This window comes from Penaeus chinensis, chromosome 17, assembly GCF_019202785.1.
Source record: "Penaeus chinensis breed Huanghai No. 1 chromosome 17, ASM1920278v2, whole genome shotgun sequence".
In the NCBI taxonomy this organism is placed as follows: Eukaryota; Metazoa; Arthropoda; class Malacostraca; order Decapoda; family Penaeidae; genus Penaeus; species Penaeus chinensis.
The window spans coordinates 8509114-8524512 of record NC_061835.1 but is presented as its reverse complement, the minus strand read 5'-3'; the positions used below and the strand labels follow the sequence as shown (position 1 = coordinate 8524512).

General features: G+C 36.8%; 1 protein-coding gene across 1 annotated transcript; it reads right to left on the bottom strand.

Moving 5' to 3' along the window:
- Positions 1-2372: 2372 nt before the first annotated feature.
- LOC125033974 (WW domain-binding protein 2-like) lies at positions 2373-14994 on the bottom strand. The gene is made up of 7 exons (XM_047625577.1): positions 14843-14994; positions 8658-8832; positions 7988-8147; positions 7703-7861; positions 6798-6896; positions 4932-5014; positions 2373-4781 (listed from the first exon to the last, which is right to left on the bottom strand). Exons 1-7 carry the CDS (start codon positions 14896-14898, stop codon positions 4734-4736), a joined length of 780 nt encoding a protein of 259 aa, XP_047481533.1. The 5' UTR covers positions 14899-14994; the 3' UTR covers positions 2373-4733.
- Positions 14995-15399: the final 405 nt, after the last annotated feature.

Here is a 15399-nt window from a genome sequence, read left to right as displayed (position 1 = left end):
GCTTTCCCCCACCTATCCTCCCTACATAGACATCCCAACTTATCAGACATCCTTACAGAATCTCTCACTTTCTGCTTTGACAACCTGTTTTCCTTCCTCAAACGCATATACATCCATCACTTGATTTAACCCTTTTACATTACCTCACCCGACCATTCGCTCGTCAATTCCTTTGCCCAGCTTTGATAACTAGTCACTAACTCAACCACCCTTCACTACCATTTATTATAGTGCTACATGATCTTAGATGTCTAGCACATTTATTTTGCTTTTAACCAATAACCATTAACCATTCCACTTCTCAAGTTTTGTTTCTTAAAGTATTTTACAACTACAAGTCTGGCATTTGAAGCCGTAGCAGTGAAAAAAATAATAGTTCGACTTAATTTATGTACCTTTTTTATAAAAATGGAACTTTATTTATTTAGTTTCCTTTCGCAGTCATTCCGATCGTTAACGCCTTGTCACAGTCACATCTGAGTCCCATGCTCGTGTACTATCTGCCCTGATTGACCTCGCTGGCAAACTTATTCCTAAAACACCCCACTCTTCCCCTGATACTTATATTGGAACTTTCGATCTACTCGGCTGATTGCCTTGTCTACGCCAAGACTGTGAAAACGATCTGCTTGCCTACCTCTTTCACTATGACAGTGTGTCAATTCGGTACTACAGTACAGTATTCCCGAGGCCGCCGCTGAATGTCCTCTTCCAATATTGCAAAGATTACCTTCCGCAGACATGATCTTCCATATGAAGCTTATATTAGTGGAAAATCCTGTCCTGCCCGACCATATAAATCCCTACCCCCAGCAGTGTCAGACATGTTGGCATTTTGGCCACCCTTTCAAGTACATCCATCCATCCATCCCTCCTCATTTTCATGTTCCTCCTCCACCCCTTCCTCCCACTCTCCCCCATTACACCCCATCTCCTACTGCTCCCTATTATCACTTCCGCTCCCTCCTGGTACACACGTGTCCTCCCCTATTATTTATTCATTTTTTTTAGGGGCAGGGGTACATTGCTCCCCAAAAAGCTTATAAACCTGTTTTTTTTTTTTCTTCTTCTTTATGCACACGTTTGAAGTATATTATGTGAGTGAGAAAATATATATAGAAAGTTCAAATACACGTAAACAGAAACACGGCTACACTAACACACCCTTACAGTACATAAACCAATCTTATGGATTAAAAGTGTGAAGAATTATCGGAAATGATGAAATGAATTTTCACCAAAACAAATGGCATACAAATTATATATAGATATATTTAGAGAAGCCACAAGACAGACGTCAAGAACAGCTGACTCAACCGGAAACATGTTCCATGTGACAGCACTTACGACGAGCGTTACGTGGAGGAACATTTAAGTAGCAGCGAAATGTTCTCGAAATATATAAATTACGTCTGTAGGATGAATATAAACGAGAATCAATAATTTCAATCACTGGGAAAATAGATATGCAAGTGGCGTGTGTTTTAAATTGTCTAATTGCGTAATTCAGATTGAATATCAAAATGCTAGTTATGTCGCGCATTTTCATCAATACTTTTCAACCGCCTGTTATAACGTTGAAAGACTCCTGTTTCATTTTGTCCTTATAAAAGTTGGACAATGGACAAACCACTGGTATAATTGCTTACCCCCTAATCCCTTGCTCCTTTTCGTAGGGGGGGGGGGGGTGAAGACTGGGTCTGAGGTACAATGAAGGGGATCACATTTACGTTGAACCTCAGCCCTCGTCTCGACTAGTTTTGCATGGTCTTTTCTTCTCCGTTCCTTTCCTTTTATTCATCCCCTTGTTCTGTCCACTTATCCTATTCGCTAACTCATTTTGCCGTTTTCTTCACAATAGTTTATCACAATGCTCTCTACTCCCTTAACTCTTTCCCCTTCCAACCTTTCCCTTACACTATACCCCCATCAGCTCCCCCTCTCTCTACCCTTTTCACGACTATACTAGTACTGTTCAACCTGTAACTTTACCTACCCTTTTCACTACTATACTAGTACTGTTCAACCTGTAACTTTACCTACCCTTTTCACTACTATACTAGTACTGTTCAACCTGTAACTTTACCTACCCTTTTCACTACTATACTAGTACTGTTCAACCTGTAACTTTACCCTCATTAACTCATTCCTAACCCTTTTCTCTACTATACTTTACCATAGCGCCATTATGACCTTTGATGTCATTGAGCACTTGAGACCTAGCCCCAAGCCTCACTTAGGGGGCTTAGGAGACGGGGACTGTGGCATGCCCGCTGACAAGACCATTCATCTAGACAGGCCTTTGCCCCTTAAACCTTACCCCAAGAATGACTAACAATTATTTGTAAAATGCAGGATACAAAACACAGGCATGGTTATTATACATTTATTGGATATACATATATATATATGTATGAATCAGAAAATATACATGATTTTTAATCATAAAATAAAATTCCACTACCTACCCAGTACACAAGAATAATTATAATTTTGGTATTCCATTCACAACAAAACGTTACATCTAAGACTTATCAAAGGCAGAAAAAGAGTAATCAAAGAGAAAGAAAAGAGGGAATAAGATATAATATAGATACTAAACTGCATGAACTGCCACTTTTGTCATCACCGTTTTTGTAAACAGGAAAAAAATAAAAGCTTCGAAATAGGCAAAAATTGGATCCATTAAGTCCTCTCAAAACACTGAGAAAAATACTTTACCAATGATTTATACGTAAATCTCTTCTTTTTTTTACAATATATATATAAATAATGAAAATACAATGACTAACAGAATTTTGAGTGATGCAATATGGGCATTTCCTCTACTCTTTTCTTATTAAACTTAAAAAGTGGCTCTTAGGGCTCTACATTATCACATGGAATCCCTGACATTATTTTAGGGAATAAAAGGAAAAAAAAAAAAAAAAAAAAAAATAAATCCAATCTTGAACCTTTTTCACAAACAACCTTTTTATTTGAAAACTGCAGATGATGATAAAGACACAAAACAAGAGATTGGATACTATGCAAAAAGATAATAAATAACAAAGGGCAAGGAAAGAAAGAAAAATAAGTTGAAAATGCCTGCAACTGCCATGTGACATTTTCTTAACCCACAGCATATTAACACAGACTCCTAAGCAAGAACAATGATGGTTAATAAAGGATCTGTCCATTAAGTAACACCTCTGTAGAATTGCGTGAGAAAATTGCTTGGAAAGGAAGAACAAAAAGGTTTAAAATTCAACCCGATTACAGCACCTGCTATAATATACAACCATGCTCGTTTCTTACTATGCGTGATGCATCCTAGAACTCAAAAAAAAAAAAACAACAACAGAGCTATCTGACCTTCCTCTGTCTAAATGCGTGTCAACAACCACAAAACAAGGAAGAACCATGCACAGGTACCATGTTAAATAACCTACACAGATTAATTACAAAAAAAGAGGGATTATAATATGAAAGTGAGAACCAATTTTCTATGATCTCAACCACCAAACATAATCTGGAAGGACCAATGCATGTATATGTGAATGCTGATGTCCACAGCACTCTAAACACATGTGCAGTTTCTAAATAATATGCATGCCGTCCCCTACATGTCCGTGATTATGATTGGATCATGGGAAAATGAATGATACACAGGGAATGCAAGTTTTCCTAACCTAAGCATTGTATCTAATGCTTCTTATTCTTTATGACTTTTCATACTACTTGATTATTTGTGAACCTCTTAGTACATTCTCAAGGTAATCTCCCCCCTGTATGACATTTTCATGATTTCTCAAACAAGCTGATTTTAATTTAGGGCTAGCTGAGCATCAGAACACCCTGCTAAATCCAAATGGTTAATGGAAGATTAAATTTCACCTCAAAGTGAAATATGCTTGTAAAAAAAAAAAAAAAAGTTTGTATTCTTCAATCTTTTAAATTTTCTTTTCTAAGGCTTGATACATCAAGATGATAACCATCTGGCTTTGCACTTGTCATCACTAAATAATTCCTAATGTAATATGTATGATAAATCTATATATATCTCTCATAACATTTTGATAAACTTCTCTATACAATGGTAAAATTGAAGACTTCTCTACATCAGACCTTTACATTTCTCGACTTCTGCACACTTCTCAACTGGAGCCATCCACAGTCAACAACCTTGTACAATACTTTATCCCAGATGAACACCACAACCATAATGCTAATACTCCATACCAATTACAACCTATTTCAACCACACACAATCTTTGCAATACCTTCTTCTTTTCTGATTATTGTGAACAACCAGGTGAACAAATTTCATCTGGGCTTTAAATACAGAAACATGCCAAAGATGCAACTCTACAGGTGGATAATATACAGAGGGAGGAGGAGCAACTCAGCCCCCTCCAACTTACCCCACTCCATAAACCTGACTCCATAAACAATAATTGAAAATGATAGTAATGACAATGTAGAAAAAAAAAAAGACAATAACCATAACTGCATTCGACTTTAGTGAATAAAATGCTAATCAATAAATAAAAAAATAAAAAATTGCAATACAAACCCTAAACCAACAGTAAAACCTTTGAATTCCAAGCATGCTATGTCAACAAGAGAAGAGTGGTTTCAGGTCGCAATTTCATGACCGTGCCATGATGCCAGTGTGACGTGGTGGTGGTGGGGGGGGGGGGGGGATCTGGAGGAAAGGGGGTTGGGGAGGAGAGAAGCAGTAGTGTGCTGCTTCATTGGGACTTCTTGGTCGCTGCGTCGTACGAGGGGGGTGACTCCGACTGAAAGGGGGGAGGGGGGGTTCAATTTGTTATTCTGAATCAATTTCTTTGTTTTGTTTCTTTTATCTGACTTATTTTTATTTTTATTTATTTATTTTTATTTTACACACACTTATTTCATTTTAAAATAAGGGTAGAATGTTCACTTACGTATGCAGGCGGTGGCACATAAGCATACTGTGGGTTGTTAGGGTCGTAGTAAGCACTCTGCGCTGCTTCCTGGGCCTTGGCATCTGTGGCATACAAATGAAAAGGATTCTTTATAATTTTACAAACAAAACAAAAACAAAACAAAAAGGGTGGAAAGAAAAAAAAGTGAATCCCATAAACCTTGTCATAATATCAAGTGAACAAATATTACAGTGCTTTTGGATATATATGCTGATACATCAGTTCATAAAATTACCAACTGAATAATCCATTCACTGGTGAACCAACATGTTACAAAACTTTTACAAAAATGCCACTGCAAAGGATTACAAGGCGTAGTGAACCTCAGCAGACAGTAAAAAGGTTGTGGTGTTGTGATTCGCAGGACCTACGGATCACGCCAATGTAGGAGCCTCCCCTCTAAAAAATTTCAACAAAGAAAACCCCAAGAGGGCAGCACGAGCCTGCCCTCAGGACGATAAAGACTGCCATTTCCAGGGGGAAGGCAGGTTATATATACACCCACTGAAAGCCTGTGGACAGCAGCATACAGCTTGGGTACATGAGTGAAGCTTGCTCAGGGGTTTTCTTTTTTTTTTCTTTTTATTGCTATTTTTTTTTGTTGAATATTAGATAAGCTTTTGGTTTCATGGGTGGCAGTTATGGATAATTATGGACAGACCTAAGAATGCTTCTTTAGATATATGAAGAGGGAAGACATTTTGTTATCAATAAACATGTATTTTGCATTGGATATTTTTCTGTCTTTATAACATTTTTGTTGGTAATATGGATCTATTTGAATAACTCCAATAGATGGGAGAACAAAATTTAGAAATATCAACTGGAAATATAAACATGTACACTAAGTTAATAATTTACCAAAAGATTTCCAGGACATAAGTCATGGATATTTTATCTTGAATTTTATTACTTAATTATTGATTTTTTTCCAATAAGAAAGGATATTACATATAATTTTGAAATATAAACCCTTGGAATTCTCTTTAAATAAACAACGATCTCTCACCAAGATGATAGTAAATATAAAATACTTGCTTGAATCTTACCATGCCCTGTCAGTTAATCCAGCATAGGTATAATTTCTTTTGCATACAGATTGGCACACCAATCCCTTACTTGGATGGTGGCTGCCTACTCCTATGCAGTTTATTAACACACCAAACACTGCCAAGGTTTAATTAAAGGTAAACTCAAGGTCATGAGAAGACCCTGAAAGGCCAGATACTATCACAACAGTGGCATTTTCACATTATAAACCATGCCATTATTATTTACACTTTAAAAGATTCCAATTTGATATCAAAGCTTTACAACCTGCATGCACTTTAACCCAATAGCAGCAGGTAAATGTACTGTCCACTGTAACTTTGTGGACAGTACATTTTTGCTTACATATACATAGGTCCACTACTGTTCAGTCACCAAGAAGTCAGTAAGTGAGCCCTACCTGACTTCACCTTAATTTTTTGCAAAAAAATGTTTTTTTTCTAATACTATCAATATAAAGATTGTTAGTGTAATACCAATATTATTATTATTATCATAATGTTATCAAATTACTAACAGTAATCAAAAAAAAAAAAAAAAAAAATCTTTCCAAAACTAACAGAAAAGGGTAAAAAGGTGAGATAGGTAAGGCATGTAACTGATAAACAGTAAACATGCTGTGTGTCTCATGCCATCCTGGGACCACTGGTTTAAATGACTAATGTATAGCCTGGTTTAGACTCTATTCAATACACACGCTTATCTCAAATATATGTTGCCTCGAATAAGGCTTTCACTAAACAAATTTACAAATGATGATGAATGCAAAGCTACAGCTCACTCTGGGACACCAACCTGCAGCTGAAGTAGTGAATCCAATAGCCCCATTGTAACCATTGTGACCACTCAACCCAGGGTAGGGAGGGGGGGCCTCGTACATGAAAACACCATCCGCTGAAAAGGAGAGATAAGACACGTCACCCTTATGTGCTTGACAGACAATGGTCTAATCTCATGCACGTATGAACAAAGGCAAGTGTCCATGAAGGAAATCCAAAAGTATAAATAGTTAAGTAATGAGTAAAGACTGCCAGAACATTGATTGTATTAAATATCATAAACCAAGAGCCATGACGATAATCATATAGCTAATGCAAGGAGATTAATCAAACAAAAAATAATCCATATGAACTATATGAAAATGAGGAAACATATGAAATACTATAGTATGATAGTTTACAGGAGAACTTTACTGGAATTCTTACAAATGTTATGAATGGAGAACAAAAAGATTGAGATAAGAATAATAAAAAAAAGTGTATTACAGAAACTGTGAACAACAAGAGAAAAAAGGAGAGGAAAAAAGGGCAAGGAATAGGAGCAAAAGAGGAGAAGGAAGAGCAAAGCATGAGTCAAAGAAGAAAAGCAAGACAAAAATGAAGAAGAAAAAGAATATAAAATAGAAATGATATCACAGCTGAAAAAAAAAAAAAACTCAAAAGAGTACAGACAACAATTTTAACTGTCCACTAGAAGCCATTGTTTCTAACCAAACTTCCAAGTATACAGACTTTAAGATGATTATCTAACAATAAAGAAAATTTTCCTTATAAGTCTTTTATACTAATGTCATAAATCAGTAGACCAGGAGCTAGAGTAAGTTCCTTTTCAGAGCCACTCCCTTCCCACGTCCCCCATGAAAGCCAAACACTACAGAGCAGCAAGAGAAGACCAGAAGCATACCCCATGTTGAGCCTCACCTGGTGGTCGATCGGGAAAGGTGGCGGTGGGAGGCACCCACCCTGCATAGCCTCCTGTGGGTGGGGCATAAGCTGGGGGAGGAGCCTGTGCCCATGGGGCTGACGGGGGGGTGTAAGGCGGTGGGGCATCTCGGAAGCTGGAGTCCATGTTGCGAGTGGCTGCCAAAACATAACATGGTTAAAAGAACATTTCTCACAAACTTCTGAAGTGTTTCATTGCAAAAGACACAATGGTCAAACTACCACAAATATTTTCCGTGCTAACTCAATAAAACGATCACTCACCAAGAGAGGCGACCTTGAGCATGGCCTGGCCAAATTCAATGGCTCCCCCATGCTTGAAGGTGAGCTTGAACTTCGCCTCCCCTGTCCAGCCTCCATGGGGTTGCGGCTGCACTGTCCCTTTGATGTAGTTGGCTCCGAACACCGGCTGCTCCAACTCAACCTGAGGATTCCAAACAAGATATAGTTCAATGCTAGCTGCTGTAGGGTTCTATAATTACTTTGGTGTGTGTGCATGCACATGCAAAAAATGCATTCACTCAGATTTTTTTTTTCAGTCTCCTCTTTCTCTTTCTTTCTGTCAGTCAGTCACACAGACAAAAATCCACAGCCACAAAAATAAAATAAAAAACAAAGACAATAAAAAAAAAAAAAAAAAGACAATCAGAAAATACAAAAAAAACAAGGACTATCACAAAAAAAAACACACACACAAACACACACACACACACACAAATAAAAATAACACCAACCAAATTTTACTATATGCAAAGAAATTATAGAACTGAATGCAAAGAAATATACACATGTAATTCTTATTAACAAAAAGTATACAAAGCCATAGACCAACTAGAAATCTAGAAAGTTTAGATACTTAAAAATATAATCCAAACAGAAAGATAACAAAGAGCTAAACTAAACAAAACCCAAAAAAAAGTTAAGGCTGCCTCACTCCCTTGAGCGAAAAGAAGGGCGACGCGAACGACTGGAGCCTGTCCTTGCCGTCCTTGTTGTTGAAGATGATGCGGTGGGTGGTGAGGTACAGCCGGCCGGTCTTGGTGCCCTTCATCTCGGGGGGAAGGTTGCCCCCAAACTCCATCGCCACATGGTCGCAGAAGAGGATGATGCTGCAGGGAGAGGAAAGGGGAATGTTCTGATTCTTTCTTTTCTTTTCTTTTTCTTTGATTCATTAGTTAATTGTTAGTGTGTGTGTAGTATACATGGACAGGGAGTTTGTATGTGTATGTGTATGTGTATGTGCATGTGCATGTGTGTGTGCATGCTTAAATGCTTGAACATAATTATACATCTTAAATTAATACAAAAACAAGCATAAATATGTGTGTAAAAAAGTATAAACACTTCATGTTTCTTTATGTCTCATTATATCTCTTTCTTGTTAAGGACAAACTGTCTTGAAAAACAAACTACAATTAAACAGACTTGCATGGTAAGATCAACAAAGTTGGGGTGGATCTTTAAACAAGCTGTCACTCTATCCATTGCACGTATTCAAATGCTGCAACTGATGCACGTGGGCTGTTCTTGAAAATTTCTCTCTATAAGCTAAGATAGACTAGTTATCTCCAATAGTTTTTTTCTTTAATCTCTAATGGTGCTGAATCTAAACCTACACATACACTACTATAGATGTTGTTGAATGAACATGATGCCAGCAGTTTTACCTCTGCCCTGATGCAAATACATATTATATTACAATGGGTAAGAATAAAATATATTATGCTTTAATGCACTCTGCTAGTTAACAACTGAACTACTGCCAGTGGTCAGTACTTTGCATGTAGAGAAATATCCTATTTCTTTGGTACTTCTGTTGATCCTGTTTGCCAGATATCTACAACCATAAATGTAAATTGTCCAGAAGCTAAACTAGTATTTTGTAAATCAGTTCCTTGAAACAAGCCAACGTAAACTAGAATATCCTGTTACTGTCCCCTGAAACTAATTACTCAGATGAGCTAAAAAGAGAAGTATGGGCTGTCTATTCTTCTTCTTGCATATGAAAAACAAATTTAATTTCTCTGTGTAATTTCTAAATGTGACATGAACGCTTACCACTGCCAGAGATCATGATGTTGCCTGCCTTTTTTCATGTATCTATGTCTAAATATCTGCAATATGTTAAAAATTTTCCATACACACATCAAATTGCTATAGTAAACATTACTTGAAGTCTCATATTGATGGCAGATAATCAATGGCTCTTCCATTACTCCTTTTCAGTTATCAATACAAAATAGCAAAACCTGGGTTTGAATGCATTCCAAGGATTACTGTGGATCGAAAACGAACAACAGCCAACTACACGTGTCTTTTTACAGGCAGTTAACTCATTAGCCAATTATATTTACATTAGCAAATTATCATGGCACTGCATGCAATTCCACCTCAGAAATTCTACACACTTTAGCTCATGGGAAATCAACCTTTTTCCTTGGAGGCTGTAAAGTAGCCTGGGGGGGGTATCTTGCATGTGAATATTTTGATGAGCAGTGGGAATTATGGTACATTTTCTTGCTCTAGCCTAGTTTAGCCCCGAAAGGTATTTTTAACACAATATACTGTACGCTCTCACACACTGGACAATGTTATTTGATATGTGGTGTGGTGGTGCCAGGAAATGGTAGGTAAATGGTCACATAACATCAATCACTGCTTGAGATTGTTCAGGTCATTATTTTTTATTATTGTCAGATACTGTTATTTGTGACACTTTATATGTCTCAATCACTAACTCATGATAATACAAAGCTCATAAATACATAAAATAATTACTGATGATGATTGATGATATTAATATTAATAATAATAATAATAATAATAATAATAATAATAATAATAATAATAATAATAAAAATAATATGAAAAATAACAATAATAATAATAAATAAAGAAAAGCAAACAAAAATTATAATGATACAGACAAAAGAACGCCGAATACAACCATAACATTTTTGGTCATTAATGTAACATGAACATATTGTGGGAGATAAATATCTTCCCTTATTCTTGTAAGGAATAAAGAAATTTCCTTCCTTTCTTTGAAAATTTGTGAAAATTTGAAGGCCTACATCTTCCAATGCACGAAAGGTTAAAGCAGCTTATGCCCTTCAAATAACTATCATGAAATACATTCTTGAAGTGGAGACTGACAGCTACACAACAATTACAAAGAATTATCACACAAGATATATCCTTGACAATTGATAGTTTGCATATTTTGGAATTCAACAAAAGACAAAATCTGTATGGAGACTCAACCTCTCAATGGCAGGTAAACAGACTGATAAGACTGATGTGCACTTTGGCAGGTATTTTGTAAATGATTGTGATAAATATTTAGGTGATCAAAAATAAAAGGATTTTTTTTCTTGAAAGGATACTGGTTATGTCCTATCAGATCAGCTCATAAATTACTGTAAGTTGTAAAGTATGACCTACAAAATAAGGGGCATCTCATCACGCAACAGTCGCTGCTGCTGGTATCAAAACTAACTATATACTGTTTTCTGGCAAGACAGCTATGACAGGTCTTACTGTAATATACTGTGGTATATTACAAATATACTGAATGTGTTGAAGATTTGCAAAATTGTCTTTTTATCCCCCTCCCACCCTCTTCTACTGTTATATAAACCACTGGATCTGGGGGTACCTCTCAGCGAGCTTGGATAAATATCCAGGTCTCAGGCTTCCTTGAGTGACAAGACTCTCTGGTGCGTGGTTTGTAGGCCAGCCCATATGACCACTCATGCATAGTATCCTTAGCTCTTCTTTGTAATACTATTAGGATAAAGCAGAGTTCATAATATCTCTCCAATATATGTAAAAAATAGTACAATTAGTAATATTGTGTTATTCCTGTCACCCATTCCTCTGCAATTCTTTTTCCATGACTTTATGCTCCTGTCACCCAACCCTCGACTAAATTTCTTCGTGGCAAGATGACCACGTCACCCGGATCCAATAAGTTTAACTCCTCACAAAAAAACGAAGGCTAATCTGAAGTTGACCAAAAGGTCTTGAAAACATTTTTAACAATATAATATTAACAATGTTGCTAATGCTATACACTTGTATATACCCTTAATATCTTTTACATTTTCCCCTTCTATACTACTAAGAATAACATTTTGAATCAAAGGGCAAATATAGGTCTGCATTACATTTCCTCTTACTGCATAGGCTTTATTGCATCAAATAACTACTTTTATATGCAAATTTATGATATATCATAAAAAAAGGAATTCAATATAATTCAATATAACTTGTGGTCTAAAATATTCCAGATTTTGACAAAATCATTATCAAATACTGAATATATTTAAACCAATCATTCTGCAGTCTTCATAACAGCGGTGGGTTCCTTTTACTCAGTAACTGGGTAATCATCTGCACAATTCTATCCTGTGATTGATAAAGGACTAGTGATAAAATGGCTCTGTGGTTAACAATATGACTAAGTTTAATCTGGAACTTACCTTTTTTCCTTATCACAAGAGTGGCCATTAATGTGATTCATCATATTATAAGAAACAAACTCCATATACAATAAACATAATTATCTACAGTTCCTTTCCTCACTCTCAAAGATTCCACCTAAGCGTCCCAACTGATCAATACGAACAATCAATACCAGACTTCTCGCTCAATTCTTTCTTCTCCAGATTCTGAGAGCAAAATACCAGCCAAGTACATTGACTCCGGAGATTTATGCAGTCCAAGCTGAAAAAAGTGACTCATCTGGTATCTAGAATTTCTGTAGCAACCAATTGTTCACATCACAACAGTTACATTGCCAATTCAGGGTATTTGTTCCAGATATACAGCACTACTTTCTACACATTCTTTTAAATATTCATTCTCCTTACATTTTTTTTTAAGGATGCCATAGCTATATTGCAGCTCAGGAGCAATGTAGACATAGAACTCAAGGGAACATTCCATTAGAACCACCTACAACTACTGGAAAAAAAAATATAACAATTGTTTACTCAAGAACTAGTATCTTAAACTCAACTGGTCCTTTTAGGTTTTTATTTCACAGTGTGCACAACCCTTTGTTCTTGCCACTCAAGGTCCATAATGGGGTAAAATTATCCTGGCTATTACAGTTATTACTTTCAAACAATTAACATAGTTTTCACTGAATATTCCTCTTGGGTTAGTGCCCTGGCCTTATCTACTTAAAAAAGCTTATTCCTTAAATAGTCAGTATTGTAGAGCTGAAGTTAATGCCTCAAATTTGGAGCAAACTGTGTGGTGCAAACACTACAGTAACTTCTGGAACATTTTAAAACCCATCTTATTTGGTATCACTGGACTGCTAATGATCTCTAGTATGTATTTATAGTGGTTCTGGACAGTGATAGGCAACAATAGCAACAATAAAAGATCCAATAGAGAGGTATCATTGGGAAATGGCACAGTTAGATTATGCATTAGGTTAATCTTTATGGTATAGATGCACTAAGGTAGGGCAAAAAGAAGATAAATTCTTGCAGGATACAAAAGGTTGCATCATCAGTACAAGAAATAATCTGAAGACATGAATTGTAATGCCAAAAATAAAGGAAAAAGATAGCGAAAAGCACAGCTCACAGCCAGAGGCCACTCAGTGCTCCCAAGTTTCAGCTCTATTGTACTATGTATACCAAGCCATGCATGTTTCCTATTGGGTGTTGGGGCATCAAACATACCTGTCATGGCAACTTAGATTTTGTGCTGTAGAGTTGGAGTGCGTCTGTACTTAAAGATTTACCATGAGTTACTTAGGTATTTCTGCTACTGTTTCAGGGTTGTCTTCCCTAAAATGCCCTTTAAGAGTGGTGGAGAGTTGCTGGCCCTCATCCCCCCCCCCCATCCATTGCTGAGAGACAAAATCTCCACGTAATCTGACCAGCAAGATACAGCCCAGAGAGATGGAAGTGATACACCTCTTGTATGTCATCACAAACCAGCTAAGATGAAGGCAAAAATCTTTAGATTGAACAACCCTCCCAAGGCCTTGAACCTCTGCTTCTCCAGGCATGAACAGTTTAGCACTGCTTATTCTGGGTTATAAACCTGGAGTAGCAAAGGTCTGAGTCCTTGTCAAGGAAGGTTGTTATTTGTCCATATCAATGAGTTATTGCACCATTCAGTCATGTGTTCTAGAAAATTAGGGAGAATCGATGGACATTATCAACGAGAGGGAAAAAATACTCTCACCAATGGGCGAAATAAACTACGCATACAAAAAATTTATGTCGAAAAAATGCTCAGCAGAGACAAAGTCCATGGTGATCTGGTGGGGGCCCAAGGGGTAGAGCCCACGACTAAGGAAATAAGGCAATTGCGCGAGGGTCCAGGGGTGACGGCTCCAAGCTGGGAAGGTTTTAAATCATATGACGATGTTTGTGGTTTCCTAGGAGTGGCCTAAGGTTGTTGGCTGGAGACGTTGGGACTCAGAGGGCACAGTCACTTGAAAACAATCAGTGCCGATGCCCGTGCCCCAGAGTATCAGAAAGGCAAAAACCCTCCCTCCTTTGCAATAACATGATGTAATCGTGCAGTGAGTGTCATACTGGAGCACAATATATTCCACTGAAATCTCTTAATTTTAGTAGAGCGAAGCAGCGCCTTTACCAAAGTCTGACAGCAGTAGCAAAATAGGCTGACACCTCATGAGTGAATTACATACACCTTCTAGAAGAATTAACCTTCCTTTCAGAAATACAGGGAAATACATGAATTAATCGAATCACACCTGAATACTGACTAAAACAATATGTAATCAGTAAAGATGACATGACGCGAATTTTTTCCTATAACTTTGACGACTTTGGAATTCGCTAGAAAACTCCACTTCTTCCACTGTCGACAAACGGAAAGGCTATGTGTCTAAAGATCTTTCAACGGAAGTTACATTTGCATAAAAGTGGACGAGATAAAGTCCAAATGAATATAATATCCTCTGTGAACATGAAAATATACGACACACCCACTACATTTCCAACCCAAATATTTCTCCATTATTACACACTAACTTGCCTATTTTACCGCCTACGCGTACTCTTAGATCCTTAATTTCTCTAAATCCACACGAGCTTTGGCATGAAATAAGTGCTAACTCACCATTCTCCAGCGTAAATAAGAACGCCTTTCCCTGCATGCGCACTGTTCAACGCCATGTTCACGACTGATCCACTCTCGTCCTGCGCATTTTACAGGATTGTCATCTTTAGTTGTCTTATTATGTGGTTACAGGTCTCGATACAATGAGAATTATTATGTGTATGTTATTAATAATTTATGTTGTGTTACGGCTTTTTAAAATTTATTTAAGTGCTTCTAAAACTCAGTGGTATAAAATTATCAGGTTGAAATTTCTGGTATTCATTATCTCAGTTTATCTATTTTATAACTGTGTAAGCCATTTATGTTAATTATTCATCATTTTTGGTATCTTTACCAATTATACATATAGATAGCTTGCAAAAATACACATCACATCTTATTCCTGAATTCACACTGCAATGACCTGAAATGAGATTATGTTATGTATTCGAAAGGCCCCGATGTTGGCACGAGTTCATTCAATGTTTTTTATTCCTGCAATTTTCCAAGCAGCGAAACATGGCATCAAATAATAATTAAAAAATGATAAATTCAAATTAGTATGTTACTAATGC

What these genes read in the sequence shown, in the direction of transcription:
- LOC125033974 (XM_047625577.1), bottom strand. Translation starts at nt 14,898, where the DNA reads ATGGCGTTGAACAGTGCGCATGCAGGGAAAGGCGTTCTTATTTACGCT. An exon ending in CTTTCCCGATCGACCACCAG is followed by an intron (nt 6,897 to 7,702) that starts GTGAGGCTCAAC and finishes TCTCCTTTTCAG; the next exon opens with CGGATGGTGTTTTCATGTAC. An exon ending in ATGTGCCACCGCCTGCATAC is followed by an intron (nt 4,782 to 4,931) that starts GTAAGTGAACAT and finishes CCCCCCTTTCAG; the next exon opens with TCGGAGTCACCCCCCTCGTA.